Source organism: Charadrius vociferus, unplaced genomic scaffold (assembly GCF_000708025.1).
Source record: "Charadrius vociferus isolate BGI_N301 unplaced genomic scaffold, ASM70802v2 scaffold49, whole genome shotgun sequence".
NCBI classification, from domain to species: domain Eukaryota; kingdom Metazoa; phylum Chordata; class Aves; order Charadriiformes; family Charadriidae; genus Charadrius; species Charadrius vociferus.
This window is the reverse complement of record NW_009661375.1, coordinates 1,416,183-1,438,019: the sequence shown is the minus strand read 5'-3', so window position 1 is coordinate 1,438,019 and position 21,837 is coordinate 1,416,183. Positions and strand designations below refer to the sequence as shown.

General features: G+C 39.5%; 1 protein-coding gene across 1 annotated transcript in view; it reads right to left on the bottom strand.

Annotated features, from left to right (window-relative positions):
* Positions 1 to 21,837, bottom strand: part of FANCM (Fanconi anemia, complementation group M) — an 80,210-nt gene that overhangs the window by 25,825 nt on the left and 32,548 nt on the right. Inside the window, exons 9-13 of the mRNA XM_009893922.1 lie at positions 17,386 to 17,573; positions 16,513 to 16,719; positions 13,064 to 13,298; positions 5,188 to 5,339; positions 4,445 to 4,597 (exon numbers count right to left, since the gene is read on the bottom strand). Of these exons, the coding sequence (XP_009892224.1) occupies positions 4,445 to 4,597; positions 5,188 to 5,339; positions 13,064 to 13,298; positions 16,513 to 16,719; positions 17,386 to 17,573 (935 nt within the window). The remainder of the gene's footprint in view (positions 1 to 4,444; positions 4,598 to 5,187; positions 5,340 to 13,063; positions 13,299 to 16,512; positions 16,720 to 17,385; positions 17,574 to 21,837) is intronic.

Sequence of the window (21,837 nt, the reverse complement as noted above, 5' to 3'; positions counted from 1 at the left end):
CAGTCGGCGGAATTTTGCCCGCACAGCTACTCACACCTACACAGCATCAGTCAGGAATACAGCCACGACACAACCACCTATATAAGCATGCTGTAGTAGCTGTGCAGAAATTCAAAATATTGCCTACAAATCTTTAAGTTTCCTCAATTTTGCTCTACTTCTGCATTTCTTAATTAATATTTCCTTCTAAGAACAAGCACTCCACAATATGGAAAAAAAATAAAAATCAGCATAGTAGTTACTGTCAAAGTAAACCATCCACACCTCCCCATAGTCTGACTACGAGCAACGTGGCATAATCAGGTTTTGGCAAAGCTTGCTTGAGTTTTGAAAGATCCTGATGTGAACAGTTTCACATGCGATAGTGTTGGGAATACTATATCATAAGGAATATCTAAATGTGTGAAAGCAGAATACTACATGAATGTTGTATTTATTCCAATTTTGAGTTTAATGTACAAACTTCAAATCAAACTAGTAAGAAAACATCCAAGCTTTCAAGAAAATACCCCGAGAAGCATACAGAACGTATAGGGATGAAGAATTCAAGACTGCTTTTTATGAAGATGTACCCAGCTTTGTGGGCAAGAGAAGAGCACTGGATGTTGTTTACCTTGACTTCAGCAAGGCTTCTGACAATCTCATAGCTAAACTCACGAGATAGGGTTTGAATAGGTGGACAATAAGGGGGGTGGAAAACTGGCTGGACCACTGTGATTAAAGCATTTTGAGGACTGGTATGAAGTCCTGCCAGTGACTAGCTGCTAGGAGTGTTCTCAGAGGTTTTTAGTGTTTAACATTTTTATTACTGACCTTGACTACAGTACAGAGTGCACATTCAGTAAGTTTGCAGATGATACCAGGTGAGGGGAAGCAGGTGACATGCTTGAGGGCAGGGCTGCTGTCCAGAAGGTCCTCAACAGGATGACAGAAACCTCAAGACAGAAAAATGAGACAGCAGTGTGCCCTTGTGGCAACAAAGACGATCGCACCCAGACTCCATTAGCAAGACAGTAGCCAGCAGCGCAAGGGAAGTGATTATTCTCCTCTGTTCATCCTCTGTGAGACCACATGTGCAGTGCATAGTCTAGTTTTGGGCCCCCAGTACAAGAAACATCTCAGACTGGATCAAGTCCAGCAGAGGCGGCCAAAACTGTCACAGGGCTGGAGCACAAGGATGTACAAGGGAAGACAAGGGAACTTTGTTCAGTCTTAAGAAGAGGGGGATCTTATTACCGTCTTTATCTAGAGTAAGAGCAGAGAGAGGACAAAGCCAGGCTTCCTGGAGGTAAGCTGAGGCCAGAGTTAATGGCCACAACATGTAACAAGGGAAATTTTCATTAGATATTAGGAGAAACTTTTTCACCACGAGGGTGATCAAATGCTGAACCAGGGGCCCAGAGAAGCTGTGGGATTCCAGCCCTGGAGATCCCAAAGGCTTAACTCGTCAAGACCCTGAGCCACCTGGTCTACACAGTCCCTGGATTGGACCAGAGAGCTCCACAGGTCCAAACTGAACTGATCTATGGTAGTAGTGACGGCCCTCAAAGCAGGTGACATTCACCAACATATGGTTTAGCACAGACACATTTTTTAAAAAATATTTTATACTGAAAGGTTCTTTGGTCTGATTTACTGTATTATTACATCCATTTTTCTCTGTATGTGCTTTCTGATTCACCAGAATTGAAACCGTAGGAAGACTGAATAAGGACAAGACTGGTAGTAGCAGGAAACCAAAACTACCTCCCGTCCTCACAAGTGCTCTTGCGTTAGCAATATGGAATATGGAAGATTGTTCTCTTCCGAACTGCAGGGCGACAAGTTTTTGCTGGTGTAATCTGCCTGATGAATGGGCACTGCCACAGCGCAGTGACTGCTCCAGGGTGATTCCACTGTAAAGATAACATACATCATTCACTTCCCTTTGGTGAACGTCGTGGGAACATACCCTCTCTTGGGAAGACTATCAGTGCCTTTCAGAGAAGTCAAGGATGACTTAAGAAAACCAAGAAAACATTAATAAAACTTGCATGCAAGAAATCACTGTCAGTGCTGACAAAACAGATTAAGACATGTTGCATCTTCGCTTTTTGTGAAACAATTATGGTGAAGCTTTGATGTCCTTGAACCTTGATAATTTGGTTTAGATATAAGAAAGAGGCCAACAGCCACTGAAGTTTAAAAACTGGGTCCCAGCACGGATTACAGCCTCTGCCTTGTTAACCTTGTCAGACATGGTCAATCACTGCTAGTGCTTTGTGTTTCCCTAGAAGAATTCAACAGGGTGGAGTGATGTGTCATGTAACCTCTCATATTTGTGGAGTCACTAGGAGATGTTTTCAGTGTGCGAGTGATATCCAGTTCCACTTTCTCCTTTAACTGATGAGAAAGTTCAGCATGTCCACCTATGACTAGTTAAGACAGATCAGAGAAAGCTGGCTGGAAATCAATCCAGATAATGCCTGAAAAGTTGAGCTGGGAGGCAGCTGAATGAAACAACAGACAGTTCCAGTCTTTCAAGCACGAGAGCATTACCTACAAAGTATCACTATAAAATATATATAAAGCTGACATTTAGCTGTTAAATCAGAAATAGTGAAAGCCAACTGTTTATCACTTGCTATAAATTAATAGCTATATCCCTTTCTGGTGCAGATCTTCCAGCATTTTCCAAGAACGTGAAAAGACTCTGTTTGCAGACTCTCAGCAGCGCTGCGGTGTGCTGTGCACAGGGCTGCTCTGAAGCACTTGGGGAGAGAGCTCCTGTGCTCCGATGGCACACGGCAGCATGACTGCTGAGCAGAGCACTACACAGAATGCACCACACACCCCCTGCCTGTGCTGGACAGCCATCATCAGAGCTAAGCAAAATGTAAAGCAACGACCACGATGTAAAAAGCCGCAGTTTTGGGTCCTGCCTGCTGAAGGGACATCCTCTCTGTTCAGTACGCAGCAGAGGGCAGAGGTAGGTGAGCTGGGCTGTCTCGTCCCCATGAGGGACAGTAGGCAGACCTATCTCTGTAACAGGTCTGTAGAAGCTTGCTTGTGAAAGCAAGTATTTGATACTCCACTTTGCTTATAATTTTTGGCACCTACTTTGGCCAAGTTTGGGGGAGAAGACTGAAGGCTCGCTTGGTGACTAACAAATTTGCTCTGTAAATTATTTTAAGGGTGCCAGATGTTGGTTTAGCATCTACAATTCTGAAGGCACTTGGGAACCTGAACAGGCTTCTGGTATCAATGCACTTTCACAAAAGGAACTGAAGTCACCAATACTTCGAGTGCCTCACTTGGTGGTGGGAAGTCCTCAATTAGAAGAGCCATTCTAATTTTTTCACCATTTCTTTGTCTCTTGACTCCCTCCAGCTCTCTATAGCTGAACTCTTCCCAACTCCTCTCTCTCTGTATGTTCTTGACCCTAGCTTGGGAACACAGACTCTCAAAGAAGTCAAGAACGCCATTGTTCAGTGATGAAGTGGAGAAGCTTATCTTAGCTCTGAAGGTCTATTTACAACTTTCCATTAATACACTTCCCTAGCAAGGAGTACAACTACAATGTCTCTATTCTCTTCCTTGCTTAGTTTAGTTATTCAGGAAACTCTGGCAGCTTAGCAACAGATTCCGATGACCTAGAAAACTTCAACACACTAAAAAGCAATATGTGTGGAACATAAAAGAGTGAAACTGGAGGAAAAAATAATGTAGCAAACAACCGAAGTCTTCAGGTACTTCAACAGATCCATTTTTACACACATTTTCTTTTATGTGCCTTTCATTATAAAGGCGTATCTGCTATCCATAACTGTTCGCAAAAAAAAAATTCTCATCTCCCAAATGGTTTTCATCCATGTTTGTTTGACTGCCCTCCTCTTACCCTTTAACTCGTTGGAGCAATTAGGTTTTTAATTAAAGCTTCCACAGAAAACAAACCAAAAAGCCTCAAAACACATCTACCTTAAAATATGCAATACATTCTGGCATAATTTTTATGGGATGCATTTAATGTACATACACGATACAAAATTATTTCCAATTCCTATTACACTCTGGAATAGTTCTAATATCACTCTTTGTGACTTTGCTCCTTGAGATAGGTAGTTCTTGTATTTAATGTCTTTTTGTAAAAAACTGACACTCGGATCCCTTTTAAAAAGTCTGATTTATGGGTGGGACTTTTTTCTGTTTAAGGAAACACTAACTGGTTTTAAACAACTTCTGTGGAATAGATTAAGAATTACAGAATACCAGTGGGAAACATTTTGCAACAGAATTAAATACACATTATCCATTTCACAATGCCTAACTAAGCCCCATGCAAACACTTCTCCACTTTTTGTTTCAGCTGACCAGACAGAACTAGAGCACTTTTTATGTTTTAATTAGTCTAACTGTGCATTAAATACTTGTACATGTTTACAGACACCAAATGTAAACACCTTACCTGTTCATGTCTCATCAGTTCTATCATCTCCATAACACTGATAAAATGGTAGCAACGATCTGAGTGATCAACCATGGATGTAGGAAAAGGACGGTTCTGCCAAATTCTCCATTCAGACAAGGAGAGTTCATGAGTTGCCTCCTCTTCACGCTTCTGCAGTTTGAAATTGAGATTGGCAAGGAGATTTTAATGAAGAAATTGTTTAGCAAAATTAAATACTCTCAATGCCGACAAGTATCTAAACATTATCACAAATGTTTAAGTCGGGTTTAAATAAAAACCAATTCCATTCTTTGTGTTGTCACACCTTTTCAAGGAAGACAGGTTAAGTGGTGAAATGACACAAAAGCTCCAAATTTTTTTTCTCTGAATCAGAAAAGAGCTTGTAAAACTTGAGCTTTTCTTTCAATAACACTTTTATACTTATAGAAGCAAAGGAATAAAAAAGCGTGGATAAAATACCATCACAAATGCAGTATCCTGCATGGAGTTCTTAGAAACAGGGACTGAACTTAATGAATACTGAGACACTTTTTAATGTACTTTTAATTTATAGACCTAACCTCAAAGACCCATTTCAAACACCTAATTCTTAACTGCTTAACCTCAAAAACCTACATAATTCTCAAAATTGCATTTTTAATATAGACCTCCTTCAAATTCATAGTTAACTTTGTTACTTGGGGTATCCTTTAGGCCTCATGTCAAAGGAAACCTCACATGTTGGTTATACTCACTGATACTTCTTCCAGGTTTTCTAAGGTTTCAAACTGAATTTGAGGCAATATCGGTTCCTTTACTCCATCACTTTCCTTAATCCTGTAAAGTCTCTCCCATATTTCAAATTCCTCAGGCGACAGAGACCAATTCTCATGACAGGGTATTTGCCTTTGGCCTATGAGGGGAAACACAGTAACAGGAAAATGTTATCTACTTTGAGAAAAAGGATACACAGAATAAAAAGAACTTTGAATTATATCAGTCAAAAGAAAAAGTACCTTCTCTGCGCCAGATATAGAGAATCTGATGTCAGAAACAAGTAGCAAAACAGTGTTGTATGTGTTATAATTATGGATAACTCTATCTATTAAACAATATTTTTTGGAGGAAGGCATCATATTAACAAAGATATAGACAGGCAGACAGACAGAAATAGAGATATATGTTTATCAAATACTTATAGGCCCTGAAGACAGTATAGCAAACAGGGAAAGCATATAGCTTGAAATTCTAAACGTGTCTCAGAGACCTTGGGGAACAACTGCAAACAAGCTTTTTTTTTTTTCTATTTCCCTTTCTCTTTTTTTTTTTTTTTAAGTTACTCTTTAAATACTGAAAAGCAACATTAGTTTGTTATGACAAAAACATTTGTTAGTAATATTTTGAATTGATCTTCTCTATTAAGGACATGCAGATGAATAAGAGGACAGAAACAAAAGTACTATGAAAATTCCCCAGGAGCAGGGAAAGAAAAAAAGGGGCTCCTGAGTTTTATTTAGACTCGCAACGGCAAATGGGAAGTATAGAGAACCTGTGAGCACTAATGCTAAATAAAAACAAAATAAGTGCTCATATGGCAGCTTACTGAAGGCCTGGTGCTGCTTGGCTCTCAGCAAGTACGCTCCAGTGATGAAGAGGAAATAGAGCCATTTTTGGCAGCCTGACAGCAAGCCTCCATACCACCACTATGCAAACAAATGCCAAATCCCTCAAAACAGCCATCCGTGCAAATAGCAACGGAGCATCCAAAGAATCAGTGTTAAGAGAGTGCTAAGAATGTGAATCCTTTCAGCCCAGATGTATGAAGCTTGGAGAAAAATAATTAAATTAATTTGACAGTCACTCTGCAGACAGGATTTGGGATGAACCTGCAGCCAACACTCTATTCTGAATTAATGCCCTGTAAGAGGAATCAGCCTGTACCTCTCAATCCTCTCAAATTACAACTGCCAGAGACTGCGTCTCCATGGGATGGTGTGACAATCTTTATTAGTGACTCAAAGACAGATCCCTGAGAGTTCGCAGTAATAGATTCAAGGCCTGTTCAGAAAAAGTCTTTCACAGCTGGAAAAAAACTAACCAACTCTGAAGTTTTTCAAGGCCATTGTTGAAAACAAACAAACAAACAAAAACAAACAAACAAAACCCCCACAAGATCAATATTGCTACTAAAATACTTTTGACTCATGTCTAGGAGATGTTACGCTCCTTTATAGCTAACAGACATTTCAAGGACCCAGTAGAGAAGGAAAAAAGACAACTCTAAATGAAAGGAAAATTAATAACACTTATCAGAAAAGCATATCTCACAGCCTTTCCTGTTGTTTATAAGAACAGCTAAGTATTAGGTCTGCTTTAGCACTTAGTATCCAGCACCCACACACCAAGACAGAATATGTCAATCGTGGATTGGCATGGAGTTCTGGACTGCGTTGCCTGGACAAGGTAGAAAGGAAAGGCCAGAATGAGTCCTCAGTTATAGCCAAAACCTAACGCCCTCGGTCAGTCCAGAGTGATGCCTACTGCATCACTTAAGATTTACCTTCACAACCAAAAAGCAAAAAGATGGCCTACCACAGAACTGAGACTGCACTTTCAAACAGCAAATTGCTAGATAGGAAAAAGCGGGCTCCAGCGAAAAACTTCATAGACAAACAGATCTAGTTTGGGGTTTTGGGTTCCTTCTTGCTCTTGAGGATGAGGCAGTGCACCGGAACCCTCCCTAACACCTCAGGTGTTGGACCCTTGTGATCCAGACATGTCCGGGGAAACACTGAGACCAACAGAGGACTTCAGCCCTCTGTGTTACAACTCCAGAGGAGAACTCCTGACAGAGTCAAGAGGATCCTGCGTTACCATCTGCCCAAGTAATACATGGTGCACCATGACACAGGCATGAACGCTTACAGCAGCGGGCAAAATTCCGAAGCTCTGGGCTTTCTCTTTGTGTTTCTGAGCAGAGCAAGCACTCTTGGCTGTCAAGAAAATGGTCTTTGTACATGAGAAAGCACAACAGATCTCCCTAAGAGAGAGAAATGGAAGGGAATTGTCTGATAAAGCAGACAAGCAATACAGTCCAGCATGTCGCAGGTTAATGCTGAAATTACAGGTAGCTCAACAGGTCCCTTCACCAGAAACAGTAATTTCTTCCAATGCGGGGAAAGGTCTGACCATCTGGCCCAAATATGTGGGTACCTCTGGCAAAAGGAGGAAAGTAGGAGCAGAAGACTGCGTTCAAACTCTGCTTCAGCCATACAACCTAGTTGCTGTTACAGGGAGGTAAACTGAAGATCTCACACTGAAGGAAATTTATCTTATAGCACACTATTCTTCAAGTTCTCACTTCTACTTTTTAACATTTTTAAACTCTTTGCTGTTGTTCTACTCATCCTAGGTGAAGAAACAGGCCATAAACTCTGACAGGACTGATATTTCACATCAAGTGAAGCCTAACTCAGACGGAGAGAATTGGGAACCGAGACAAACGCGACTGCTGCAAACATCTAAGTAAAATACACTTTCAGACTTAAGGGTTAGCAAAAAAAAAAACAAAACAAAAATCACCCACCTTATATTTTCAGTGTTCAAACTACAAATTCAAGACTCCCTTCTTAAAATAAAAAAAAAAAAAGAGGTGTCACAGAGAGCTCTGCAGAGCACTCTGAAATAAGTTTGCTAAAATACAGGCAAGCTGCCCCCAGCAATAGGCACGTATTTGTACTAACCAGGAATCACTACAGCTGGACAGAATACTGGCAGTTCAGCAAATTATGAAGTGCTTCATTTTTACACAAAGCCACAATTCAGAGTTCTCAAAACTAAAAGCAAACTTAAGAAAAAGACCCAAAGAAATTTCAAAAATACATTGACTAGATAAATACATTGACTAGATTAACAGAAAAACATACACTAGTATAGTTCCATTTATAGCTCAGACCACTATTTCTGCTCCTCACATCGTCCCACCAGTGAGCAGGGGGAGCGGGCACAAGAAGTTGGGAGGAGACACAGCTGGGACAGCTGACCCCATCTGACGAGAGGGATGTTCCACGCCACGGGATGTCATGCTTAGGATATAAAGCTGGGGAAGAAGGGAGGGAGGGATGTTTGGAGCCACGGTGTTTGTCTTCCCAAGTAGCTGTTAGGTGTGCTGGAGCCCTGCTTTGCTGGAGATGGCTGAACACCTGCCTGCCCTGGGAAGTAGGGAATTAATTCCTTGCTTTGCTTTGCTTGAGTACACAGCTTTAGCACTACCTATTAAACTATCTCAACCCGCGAGTTTTTCCTCGCTTTTACTCTTCCAATTCTCTCCCCCATCCCAACTGGGGAAGGGAGCGAGCGGCTGCGTGGTCCTGGCTGCTGGCTGGGGTTAAACCTCAACAATGACCTTTAAAGGTCTCTTCCGACCCAAACCATTCTATGATTCCATGATTACCACGCCCTGTTGAATTTAGTAACTGGCAACAGCGTCTTCCCTTCATGTGAAGTAGTACATGCTCATTTTAAGGGTAAATAATCTTTAAGAACATTTGGAGTTACAAATGCAAGGTACTACCAAAGACAAACAGACCACTAAAATCATTAATGTTATTTTCCATGTTTTTCTCCAGAACCAAAATATTTTCCTTTCCCTTGAACTGGGAGGAGAGAAACAAATAGCCTGGAGGGGCAGAAGAAGGTGGATTTAGCCTGTAGCTAGCAGGGAATTTGTCAGTTCTCAAAGGAATAACCTCTGTTTAAGGTCAAGAAAGAAGGACCTGGAAGCACCATATTGACCAGGACAGTACAGCCAGCCGTGATACCTCAGATCCATTGTCATAAACTGTCCCTCTTCTCGCTATGAAGAAAGCTGTTGGTGCAAAAGAAACTTTCATCTGCTCAAAGGTTCTGGTGGTTTCCCTAAGAAATTATGCACTACCAATGCAGAATAATGCTTCCTTTACTAGAAGTGTGTGAACATGGGAGAGGGAAGGGGGCAGGGAAGAACGACAGGTAAAGCAATGAGCACAATATTGCTGCTTTTGGCCGGATTAAAATTGATATTCATGCTTCCATAGACAGTAGAAGCGGCTTGTTTGGGGAAGGCATGACCACAGAAGAAGATGGAATCGGTATTTTGGAGAAGCCAGGTCATTGGCTGAAAAAAATAATTCAAATTATGTGTAGCTGAAATAAGGTAAAAAAAAAACCAAAACCACAAACCCACCTTATTAGGCAAGTTTTGTGTAGCTGCCATCCTGAAAACAATAAAAGGTGTAACTCAGGAAAGGTGGAGGTAACACACTCTTTAAAAGAATATAATAAAAAAATATATATACACAAGGAAGCAGGCAGGTGACTAAATTTTCAGAAGCCAAAGGCCAGATGTTGTCTGAATCAGATGAAGACAGTTCTTGACTGAGGAAACCAGGACAGGATAAAGCTAGCACAAGGCAGATGTGAAGTCTTTTATTGCCAGTGCAGCACACAAAGCAGCGTGCCTTCCTACACCGGTACTGTCAGGACTGGAAACCTGAATTTAAAGAACTGAAGTACAGGTGCATAAACACATCCTTGATTAACTGTTTTTCTTCAATGAAAATAAACAGTGAGAACAGCAGTCTTTGCAGTATTTCTACAGTTTTCTGACAACCACTCAAGAAGCTAGAGTGTGTTATTATGCATGCTTAATTCAAATAGGAGATGAACGCAGAAATTTTATCAGCCCTCGCCACAACTATATTAAAAGGCACAGACAACTGGAAAGGCATCAAAACCCACAAAGGTCTAAAGACTAAAGAAGGTACAGGTATATTTTAGAAAAAGACAGTAAAAGATGAATGCTTGGTTAAGATAAAAACAGCAATTGAAGTAATAATGTGAAATTGAAAAATCAAAAACAAAACCCAACCAGCTATAGACAACTCAAAATCAATACAATCTGAAAAGGGGGAGTACAGTAGTTGTGAAGAACCAGGAAAAGAAGAATTCATAAAATGAGATTTCATCTAGACAAATGCAATGCAAAAAGAAAAACCAAAGAAATTATTGATAGCTTAAAATGACATTCAGCTACCCGGAACAACAGGGTAAGGGAAGAGCACATTTTAATGCATGTGAGCTCTTTTTTTTCGCCGTGCCTATTGTGGTTTCATACCTCTCACAGAGCGGGGAGATTGCCAGAGAACTTGCAAAGATAACACACGTTGGAGGTGATTATCCAGATCTTTCTGCACTTTCACCTTTTCAATTATCTTGTGGGATAGTTATTCTCATTTTATAAAGTAAAAGAGATGAGCCTAAAAAACATGAGCTGTCTCCAAAGACACCTGTTCAGAGATTTTTCCTCCAAAGAGACAAAACCATTTTAAGCACAAAACTACTCTTTCTTAAATGCTTTTTGTTTTTACCGCACTTACCAATATGCTACTCAATTTTAGCAAACTCTTAAAAAACAAACAAACAAACAAAAAAACCAAAACCAAACTAAACCAAAACAGAGGGAAAAAAGAATCTCAAATTAGAATGGTGTTTTTGCTCTTGTTGCTGTACTTTTTGAAGAAAAGCTCATACAACTGAAGAACACACTTAGCTAGCGATGGGCCAAGACAAGAATTATGTGTCCTTCAGGTACTGACAAATAGATAAAATTTATGAAAGAGTTTTTGAAGTGGAAAGGTAGTGTAAAATTAATTGAAATTGGATGAAATGAAAAAGAACAGGAAATATTTAATTTCAACTAGAAAAGAAGGATAATGCTTGAAATTACTAGGATACTTCTGCCTGTGACACTTCAATTTCTGTGCACATCTATTCTTCCATGGACAAACCTGAAGACCAACTGAACCTCAAGAATAAATGAAAGTAGAGACAATAAAATACAAAAAATAAGACAACATAAAGCTTATTTATTGCTGCTAGTTTTTTTAACTTTCTAATGTGGAAGGGGCACTGAAATAAGGAGACAAAACAAACAAAAAAAAAATAAAGACCTTTCTCTCTTTTTTTTTAGATTTATCTTGAACGTCATTAAAATCAGAAACAGCCCCTGGCTTCATACAGTAATGAAGAGGACTTCAACACAAAGCTGGTGCTCAATAATTTGCACTCATGTAACGCTTGTTTGCAAGATGGGCAGTCGATCATGTTCATCTTCAACAACTGATAGACCTCCACGCGCACAAGGTACTTCAATTGTGGCAGCTGCTAACCTATTTCACACAAAAGGAACCTGGTAATTACAGCTTTTGTAGCAGGAAAAATATTCAGCATATTATCTTCTTTATGCATTTACTGCCTCTCATTTCTATTTTCTAGGGCGGACTTATATTCTAAAATGATGTTTTGCTCTGCTTATTTTCTTGCAAGTTGTGTCTGTTTATTCTGCCCTTAGTTTTCCTCACTGGCCACCATCTGGGCTGTGCACAAACCCCAGATAAGCATGCCCTCCAGAAGGCTCCAGAGGCAAAGCGGGAAACGTCATGATCAGGAGCACCATCACAAGTGTGTCACAGCTGTATCTGCAGCACACGCGCACTTACAAAGAGTTTGGGCTGAGCATGGCACGTACAGATTGAGTTATCGATACTAATTCTGCTCCATTACATTCCTACCCTGCAAAATAGCGTGAACTGTTTTGGAGGCCAAAGGGACAACTGATGTTTTCCTGCGTCATTTTGTAGCTTGCTTCCCATTTCTGTGTTCACCCTTTTGTTTGCCCTGGACAGTGTTTGGAAAGAGATCGGATGTAGATTTTGATAATAAGAATTTTAGTGACCAGAAACATTTAAAAACCACTAAAGTCTAACTACTCAGATACCGAAACACGAAGTTCCCCAAGGCTTTTGGGAGTTTCTTCTTTCAAGAAGTTGCCGTTGGTCTTTCCAGAAAGCACTTAATCAAAGAGCTTGAGCACAACCATTTCCTAGTATTTACAAAACTTAGCTCTTTCTTTCTATCTTATAATTTTGTTCAGTTTACTGAGCATTTCAGTGCCATGTAACTGCATCAGCTAAAAAGCCATTTCTTTTTAATTTTCCTCCAAGAGTGTGTGCAATTCATAAATACCCTACCCTTGATTTCTCCTTTTCCTCAAAATCCTTTAGTTTTCGCACATTTCTGTTTTATTGTCATTTACAAAGCATAAGACATACTTCTCTTGTATTAATAAAAACATTAAGCCTAACTGTTAAAGCGCAAAACCAATTAGTATAGAATTATCACTGAGCATTTAAGTGACAATTATGCCACCTGACACAGTGTCCTGCCTTGGACACATAGGTGTATCAGAAGTCTTCAGAAGACATCATTAATATTTGCTGCTTCTGTTTGTAGCTGGAGCTTCTGACCTTCAGTCATTGACTCCATGAAAAACTCTATGGAGAAAGATGAAACAAATGTCTGATTTGAAGTACATATATTTAAGGACAGAACTGTGATTTGAGGATCTTAAAGGAAAAAGGATGAGGAATCAAAGCAGCAGTCAGTATGGTATCGCAGTTGAAAGGCTACAGCTGACAGAAATTACATTTCTTCTAGAAACCGAAAACTCATGTGAGCACACAGTTTTGATATGCTGCAATATAACAACATGAGATAGCAGCTTATGCAGCGCTTAGAGAAACACCATAATCCTCTTACCGGTGACACAGGAAAAGAGAGCAGATTTATGCTGAAGGGAACTAGATCTTCTCTCTTTGGAAAGCATTCTTGAATTGCTTGGTTCATATTTTTCAGCAGTAATAAACATTTTATGCAACTTTGGAGTTATGCCTTCTGGAATCATACGTGGGCTATGCTGGTAAAAATGAAGTGTTTTGTTTCCTGAAATAGCTTTGTGGATGCTCCTTTTGTTAGACTGGCTTTGATTGTAAGTCTGTAAAAGAGAAAATAAATCATATGTTGTTGGATTGTTTTTTCACATGACTTGATCAAAAGTAAAAGAACACCTGAGGGACTGTGGGGCTTCTCATTATTTTATATTCAGTCACCGAGATGTTTTTGAGGTTCTTATCTTTTCTTCCTCAAACACAACTGAAAAAAAAAGACATGATGCAAGGCCCTGAGGGCCAACCATATACCCTCTTCTGTGAATGTTGTCAGTTAGGTCAACAGAACTACTTGCTCAAGTTCTTGAGCTGCAAGTTGAAGACTAGCAGTACGGCTCCACATTATGGTCACCAAAGCAGAGAGGGAAAAAGAACAGAAGGACATAGGTGAAAACAACAAAGCAGTAAGGGCTCTATTGAAAATCTGATAATCAACACGGTAAAACATAGTTCCTAAATTGTGGGTTGGTTGGTTTTTTTTAAAGAGCTTCCATACTAAAATATGTAAGTCAAATTAGATTTGCATTATCATCATTTTGTACCTAGGTAAAACATTCAAAGCAAATGCAACAAAAAGCAATGAAGTGCCTTGAAGGAAGTACTAAAGAACAGTGATTGTTCTTTATGTTGCAAACAATACAAAATATAACATAATGTACAGCTTTTCACACTCTGTAAATAGATCAGAAGTAGGCACAGCACTTGAGAGAAAAAGAAACACAGCCCTCGCCTGGGGGAATTTACAATCTGCAATAGATACAGGGATGATGTAAATTAGATTACATCAGAAACAAAGAAAGGAGGTCAAGAAAAAAAAAGGCATATGATTATTTGTTAGTGTCACACATGCTCCAAGTCCTTTTAATTACACTCCATTTTTATGGTGCAGAGAAACCAAGACAAAGATGGAGAAACTGAGGAAAGAAACTGGTTCCCTGGTCTGAACCTTTCTTGTCCTAATACCCTTCTCTGAGTCTCTGTGGAAGGTCACTGATGTAGACAGCACGCCCAGTTAGGCAGCTACGATCTTTTGAGAGAGGTGATCTTTGGAAGCCACGATTAGAGGAGATGGACACAGAAAGATGCTCTCTGAATAAAACTGGAAGAGGTTAACGGCTAGCTCTATTACACTGTCCCTGAGGCATTCCAATAAATATCTTTTAAGCCTAGAACATGAAAAAAAGTATTTTTATGGGAAAAAAAAAAAGTGTATTATCAAATTAATTGCTCAACAGAATTGTTACTTTACTGTTACTGAGACAGCATGTTTCCTTTTCCTTTGTTTGACAGAGAGCGTCAGCTTGGCTGGACGGGAGCCTGAGAGGCTATGAGCTCCCCTGTGCCCTTCGCTTTGTACCAGTTTAAATCTGCAGCTAACAGCCCCTGTCCAGGCTGACGCACGTGCAGCTGGGCTGTCACAAGAGGTTAAAAAACGCAAATCACACCACAGTACGTCTCAGAACACAGCTGAACAAGAAAGGGAGAAGATTCGAAAGCTGAACTCTCAGGGAACCCAGTGCATCAGCAGGGTGCAACGGCGTGACGTGCACTGCACGGCTGAGATGCTTCCACGTGGGACAGCTGAGCCGGGCGGGGAAACACGTGGGGAGGAGAGGAGACAGGAACAGAGTAATAAACACTGCTGTAAGAGAAATCCCTGTCTAACTTCAAACTTCCAAACCTGCAGTCTCCAATTTTCCCAATAAAATTTCTTCAAAAGCCTTATAATTGACTTGAATTGGTTAGATTAAAAAAACCCCAAACAAACAAACAAAAAAACAAACCCACACCAAACCACAAATTCCCACGAATTAATAGGAGACCATTAATTACTTAGCCGCAAGTTATGTGATGGGGAAGAATCTCCACATTAAGAGATCTGGCATGACACCCAATAAAAAAACCCCAAAACAGCAACAAAAAAAAACATGCAAAACCAACCAAAGCCAATATTATTCAGCAATTAGATTTATTTCATGATCTCAAACAAACAAACAAATATATAAAATTACTATCCTACCTGGGGGAAAGTTCTGCTTCAAAGATTTCTGAGAAAATCTGAAAAGCCCAGTAATCCAACTACTTAAGTGAAACTCTAAGGAACTTAAGGGAACATTTTAATACCCTATTACAGAGCAGAGCTTTCAGTAGTAACCAGTCTTCATAAGCAGCATGAGAAAATATCTATTTCCAAATACCATTCACTTTTATAATTTTTAACTCTCATCCCTTCAAAGCAGCTTTTCTTCCTCAGGCAGGATTCTTTGGACCTTCATTTAGGATTAAATCCCTGCTACCTACAAATTTGAACCAGAGGCACAGCATCGACCAGAATACATGAAATAATAGCAAGACTGAAATTTTGGGGTTACAGTTAGCTTACACAGATCTCAGACTTCTCTGTCACGAAACGTGATCCAACTCAGAACCAACCTTGCAAGTAAACAAAACCAGAGAAGAACAAAATTTTCAGCCAGAACAGTGAGGTGCACCCTGAAAACGCCTCACATTCCAAGAGGGGTTGCACGATGAAACTGTAAAGCTGCAGGTTCGTATAACTCTGCAACCACGCTTACCAACGAGTGCTGTCAAGGGGGACAGCCTCGCCTCCTCCAACCTAAACCCTGCCCTGCCAGCTCCCTTGGATCAGATGCAGGAACTGCGCGGCTGCAGCACGAAGCGGGGCAGGCTGCTGCTACAGCTGAAGATCGCTTCTCCCAGCTCACAACTCCCAGCTTATTCTTCCACCAGTACATTAGTTTCCCAATGGGCAGCCTGCACTCAGAGACAATTAATTATACTCAGAGTTGAGTGCTGAGGTTCAGGAATTTAGCAAAAGTAGATTTCCACTTAAGCTGATCTCTTCAGACCTCACACGCAAGTCTGCTCCCACTAAGTACATGTCTGAAAGCGCAGTGTCGTCAGCAGTTCAGTTAGACGCTTCCAGTCCCCTCGCTCTCAGAGCTCCATCCCTCTCTCTTCCACACCTTGTTCTGTACCCGTGGCAAAACAACCCCCTGTATTTTCATTTTTCAGTTTATTGTTTACAAAATAAGTGCTATTAAGAACAAAGGCTCGAAGCCCTTCATATTGAGAAAGTGCACGTATTTTCAGAATATTGCGTGTTACTATACTTTCCTGTAGGGACAGGTAAATGTTGCTAGGAGTGCTCAGGATTGCTGTGATTTTTAATGCACAGTATAGTTACCTGGAACAGACGAAACCGGTCTGTTTTCCCAGTGAGAAGAAAGCTACACTCACCCGTTCCTCCCGCCCTTCGGCGAGGATGACAACGATCCTGCCTTGCCGCCTGCGCCCTGTTCGGCCCATCCTCTGCACAAGGCGAATTGGACTTTTCTGAGCGTCAAAGCAGATGATGAGATCAACTTCTCCAATGTCTAAGCCTTCTTCCCCAACACAGGTAGAGACCAGAGTGTTATACCCACCTTCCCGAAAGCGTTTTACCACCTGAATAAATAATTAAAATTAGATTTAACAGATTAGCCAGAAAGCCCCTTATACACACTTCACAGTTTTTCTAGGTTCAGGGTTCAGACAGAAGTTAAAATAATTAATTTATATTTTAAAGCTACCAAACTCAGTCACACTGAATTTGTCAACTAATTCATTGTGATCAAATACCATGCACTAATGTTATCAACATCAACATATCAACTCTTCAATTCTAAAATAAAAGAAAAAAGCACACCTTATTCTGACTCCAACCATGGCATTCTTTTAAATTTTATCTTCCCAACTTTGCAATTAAAATTTTATTTATTTTTTTTAAACTTTGCTAGATTAAAGTTTAAGGATATACCTTATTTTTTTCTACCTACAAGAAAAAAAAAATATTCCCATAGCAAGTATTTGAATATTTCCCCAGATTTTCAAATATATAAAAGTTGTAATTTGTTAATGTAATGTAAACTTACAAATTATTTCTACTTATATATTCTGTTCAGCAAGTATAATTTCGGATACTCTGAAAACAATTGAATTACGTAGGAATTTACTAATAATGCTTTAAAGTTCAGTCACTGCCATGCAATCTATATCAGCACTCGGGTTCTTATTTTTACAATTAATACTGTTTATCACTATTTCCTAATGCAACTTTCATCTTTTCTTTACCTCAAGTTGTTCCTTTTGTGTGAAGCCTTTTGTGCTCTTTCCTGTGGAATGGCCAACAAATGTCATTACTCTAACAACCGGACTGAGCCGGGAAAGCATTTCTGCAATTTCTTGCACACTATCTCGAAACGATGAGAAGATCATCACTCTGGTATCCACAGCGTCCACAGATGTTCTTTCCATCGTGACTTGATCTGTTGGATTTTTAAAAAGCCAGAAAACATTTTTATGCATGATTTTAAAACAATTACTAATAAAAAAGTGAGGACAGGTCATCCCATAATCTACACATCCACAGCTCTCATCTCACTTAATGGGAAGATTTTGCCCAAGTGTACTGCATTTTGATTTTTTTCAAAGAAATTTTCTTTAAAAGAAATTTCATTTAACAGAGATTTAAGCAAATAAATAAAAACAAAATAGTAGAGAAAACTGACAATTAGGAGCCTCTCAGCCTGTTTAGCCCAACCTCCCAGAAAATGCTCTGAGATATATTGGCTCAAACAATTCTTCTCTGGAATAAAAGCAGTATTCTGGTTTTGGAGAAACTACAATAACTATGGTGAGAACATCTTGTATTTGAGGTATCAATACTAATGGTACTTGGAAAAGCTCAGGTTTGATGGCAAGTGTCTTTAAAACTTTATTTAAGTTTAAGATGTCTTCTTCCAAAGAGCCTACAAAGAGACTTTTAAATCTGCTACTGAAATGCCCAGAGTCAGATGAGGTTAGCAATATATAGCAATAAAAAAACCCACAACTATTGCCATTAGTCTAGGATACAGCATGGTGGAATAAAAGAGATGTAATACCAACTTTGTATGATTTACTACAGCAAGTTGTCTCTAGTTCTACAGCTTAGGATCCTCATGACAGCAGAAAAGTGCAAAAACGTCCCTTAATACCATAATCTCTTGCTTCTGAATGATCTGTCATCGCAACTGGTTATATCTCAGTTCAATAGCAAAGTTAACATTTTCTTTTTCAAAGAAAAGGAAAAAATAATTGCCTTTGACCAAAACTATGTTTCTTATGTTATGACATCAGTTTTCTCTTCTGGGTACTCAACTTTTTTTTTTTCCCCCCCTTCATTTTTGAAACATACATCAGTACCTGCCTTCATGAGCACGAGTAAAAGCTATCTAAGCAACATGCAAGTCTCGAACAGTCAGCTACTGTTTATCCCTATCAAACAATAAAACAACGTGCCCATTACTGCATGCTACAAAGTAAAAATCTAGTATGTTAAAAAAAACCTCTCTAAAAGGATGTAATGCATAACTGAAATAGGCACAGCTTGCATGCATTAGCTAGACAGAGCCGTCAGATGAAATCAAATAGATTTCCAGGAGTAAAGATCTTCTCTTTTACACAATTCTCCACAAAATACCTTCATCTCATTAAAAGAAAGGTTAGACAAGGAATTAAAATTCTCAGGACTGAATGTGTAAAAAGATGTTTCCCTGAACATACGAAGAACAGTCACCTGATGCCAACAGCTTCAAGCTATGCCTGTAATTCCAGTACCAATGCTTTCACTTCAAGAGACAGCTTAAGTGTAACAGAGAAATATATACATCTTTCTGATCAACTATTAGAAATTCCAGTTTAGTTTTCAGTTGTGCGTATCTACATAGCTATCTGCTTTCAGCAGCTTAAGTCAAAAAGGAGAAGCTGATGCTAACCATCTTCCAAATTTCTTTTTAAGATGAGGCTTGAATTCCCAGGTAGATTACGAGGATGGCTATCTCTGCTCAAAACAAATTTCACTCTCGAGGATGACAGCCAAGGAGGTTAGACAAGAGGATCTCCAGAGGTCCCTTCCAACCAGTCTAAATTATTCTATGATATTCTGCTGCACGGGTTCAGTAAATTGCAGGTGATACGGGAGGTCATCTGTCAAGTACAGAAACCAGTCCCCACTGAAGGCCTAGAAATGAAATGGTGAATATGATTCAATATTTTTAGCTAGAAATCAGATAATTGAAACACTGATATAATGTGTTCCAAATAATTTCCCATCCCGAGCACACTGACAAGCTATGTATTTCAGAATAAGTGCAGGTTGAATATACCTTACTTACATGAGTTCATATTATTCTCCTCCACTAACTTTATTCTGGACAACATTATTCTGTATCTATTTTTAGCATATCCTCATGACATGAACAGCAATAATGCTCAGCAGTGTCTGTCGCTGTACTGTAAAAACATTACACCGCTGCCATTACCTTATCCAAAACCAGACTTAGAAAATTCAAGACATTAGCAGCCCGTAATCAATCTGACAAGTAATCCAGGTATGGAAGATTAGCTGGGAGAAGCTCATTATGCTCAGCCAACAGTTCTTAAGAGCTGGCCAGAATGTTATCTTCCACTTACCCGACTTGCTGGTAAGTGCGCCTTGCAAAGCAGGGACACTAGCTACGTGGTCAGGAAGCTCAAACTTAACCTGGTTGATCACCAGTTCCAAATGGTTCAGGGTTCGCACAGGCACCTTGGCACTACTCCCACAAGTTCTCATACAAGAGGTTTCATTTCACATGGAGGAAAAAGAGTCAGTTTTGTTCCTGACATGGGTAATGACTTAGGTTATTAATACTGTCCTTTTCTACCTCAAATGTAGGGCCTTTCAAGAAAAATGCTTTGCAGAAGTACTTATTCGTTTTAAAAATTACACAGGCATGAACACAGTAAATTATGATTCAGAACAGTTCAGCAATGCATAACTGGAACAAAGCAGAATGAAGTTCAGAGGTTACTTTTGGTTCTATTTTTTTTTCCCTAGACATACTACACACTTGCATGAGCTCTTGAAACAAGTGCTGAATGTGTTTTCCACTGCTCACATAATGATTTAAGCTTTTATTTCAGAGCCTTCTGATGGAGCAAAGATACATGTAATTACATTTGGAATCTTAATAAGCACTCAAATTTTTATTGACAGACTCATGACAAATTCTTGTCTGGAGGAGGGAGAAATCAGGACATGGGTGTGCACTCTATTCAGTCAGAGTCCAAAACCAGAATTTAGGGTGTAGCTACTTAGGTGCATGTGTATTTAGACTTCACTTACAAGAAACAGGGAGTAAGGGCAGAAATACAGGTTTTGGGTTATTGCTCAAAAGATATCAGAGATGCCATGACACAGTGAATAATAAATAAATAAATAAATTCTCAGTGTCTCCCTATCTCTGTCAACTGCTCAGTGCATTTCGGTTGGAGATGTATAAGTTTAGGAGACACAAGCAGGAGCTTAATACATTTCCTAAGTTATTAGAATGCCTCCAACTTTGTGATCAGACCGTGAATTGTAAAGTGCTTTCTGGCCTGGTGTTACACACAAAGGTTTCAGGACCAGTTGTACTTGCTTTAAATTTAACTACATGTATCCAGAGAACTGTGTTCAGGACACTGCTTTACATTCCCCACGGCCTCGCCTCGCACGTTAGCTGCAAGGATAAAGGAGGTTACAGGGGTGGGGAGCAAGGAAGGACACCAAGAAAACCTGACGTTCCTAGCTCAAGATATGACTAGGTATGCTACCACAGCTCACCAATTATACAATAAAAGATTATGTATTTCTTCCTGCACAGTTACTATAATTTTGTATTTATAACAGTAAAGACTGACAGTTCATGCCTATTCACTTCTGTGGTTTGTGCACACAGACCAAAAAAAAAATAATCTCGAAACATTTGTATATTAATTACCTGTTAGTAATATTAAGAGACATGTCTGACCAATATTGCAAGGAAAAACATATCTGATGGGATTCATACGACAGCTAAATCCATGCTATCAAATGAAGATGGAAGAGTATTAAATATGAAACTTGAAGTAACTCCAGTACAGAATAGAGAATTTGAAAACAAAAGGCAATAGCTTAGCAAGATGTTGTTACAGGAAACAAGACAGAAGCATGGAGGGAGACAGGGAGGACAGAAAGAAGAATAAATGGAAAGGGGGAAAGAAAAAGGAAAAAAAAAAGTAATTTGATTAAATGCATTTGGACATATTATAAAGTAACAAAAACAGAAATAAGGAAACTTAACGTTGCCTACTAGAAAGTAGCAGTCATTTAAACCATATTCTGAGAATCAAGCATCTAAGATACATTAAAAAAACAAACAAACAACAACAAAAACCAACACAAAACAAAACAGTAGGGCAGGGCAGAAATTATCAGAACTTCACAGAGCACAAAGATCCAAACAGACAGGGAAAAAATTGAAGAAGTTGCAAAAGAAAAATAATAGTTCTCATGTCATCATTCCAAAAGCAACAACTGGATCAAGAATCATAAAATGGTTTAGGTTGGAAAAGACCTTGAAGACTGAGCTCCAACCCCCTGCCATGGGCAGGGACACCTCCCACCAGCCCAGGTTGCCCATGGCCACCTCCAGCCTGACCTTGAACACCTCCAGGGATGGGGCCTCAACAACCTCTCTG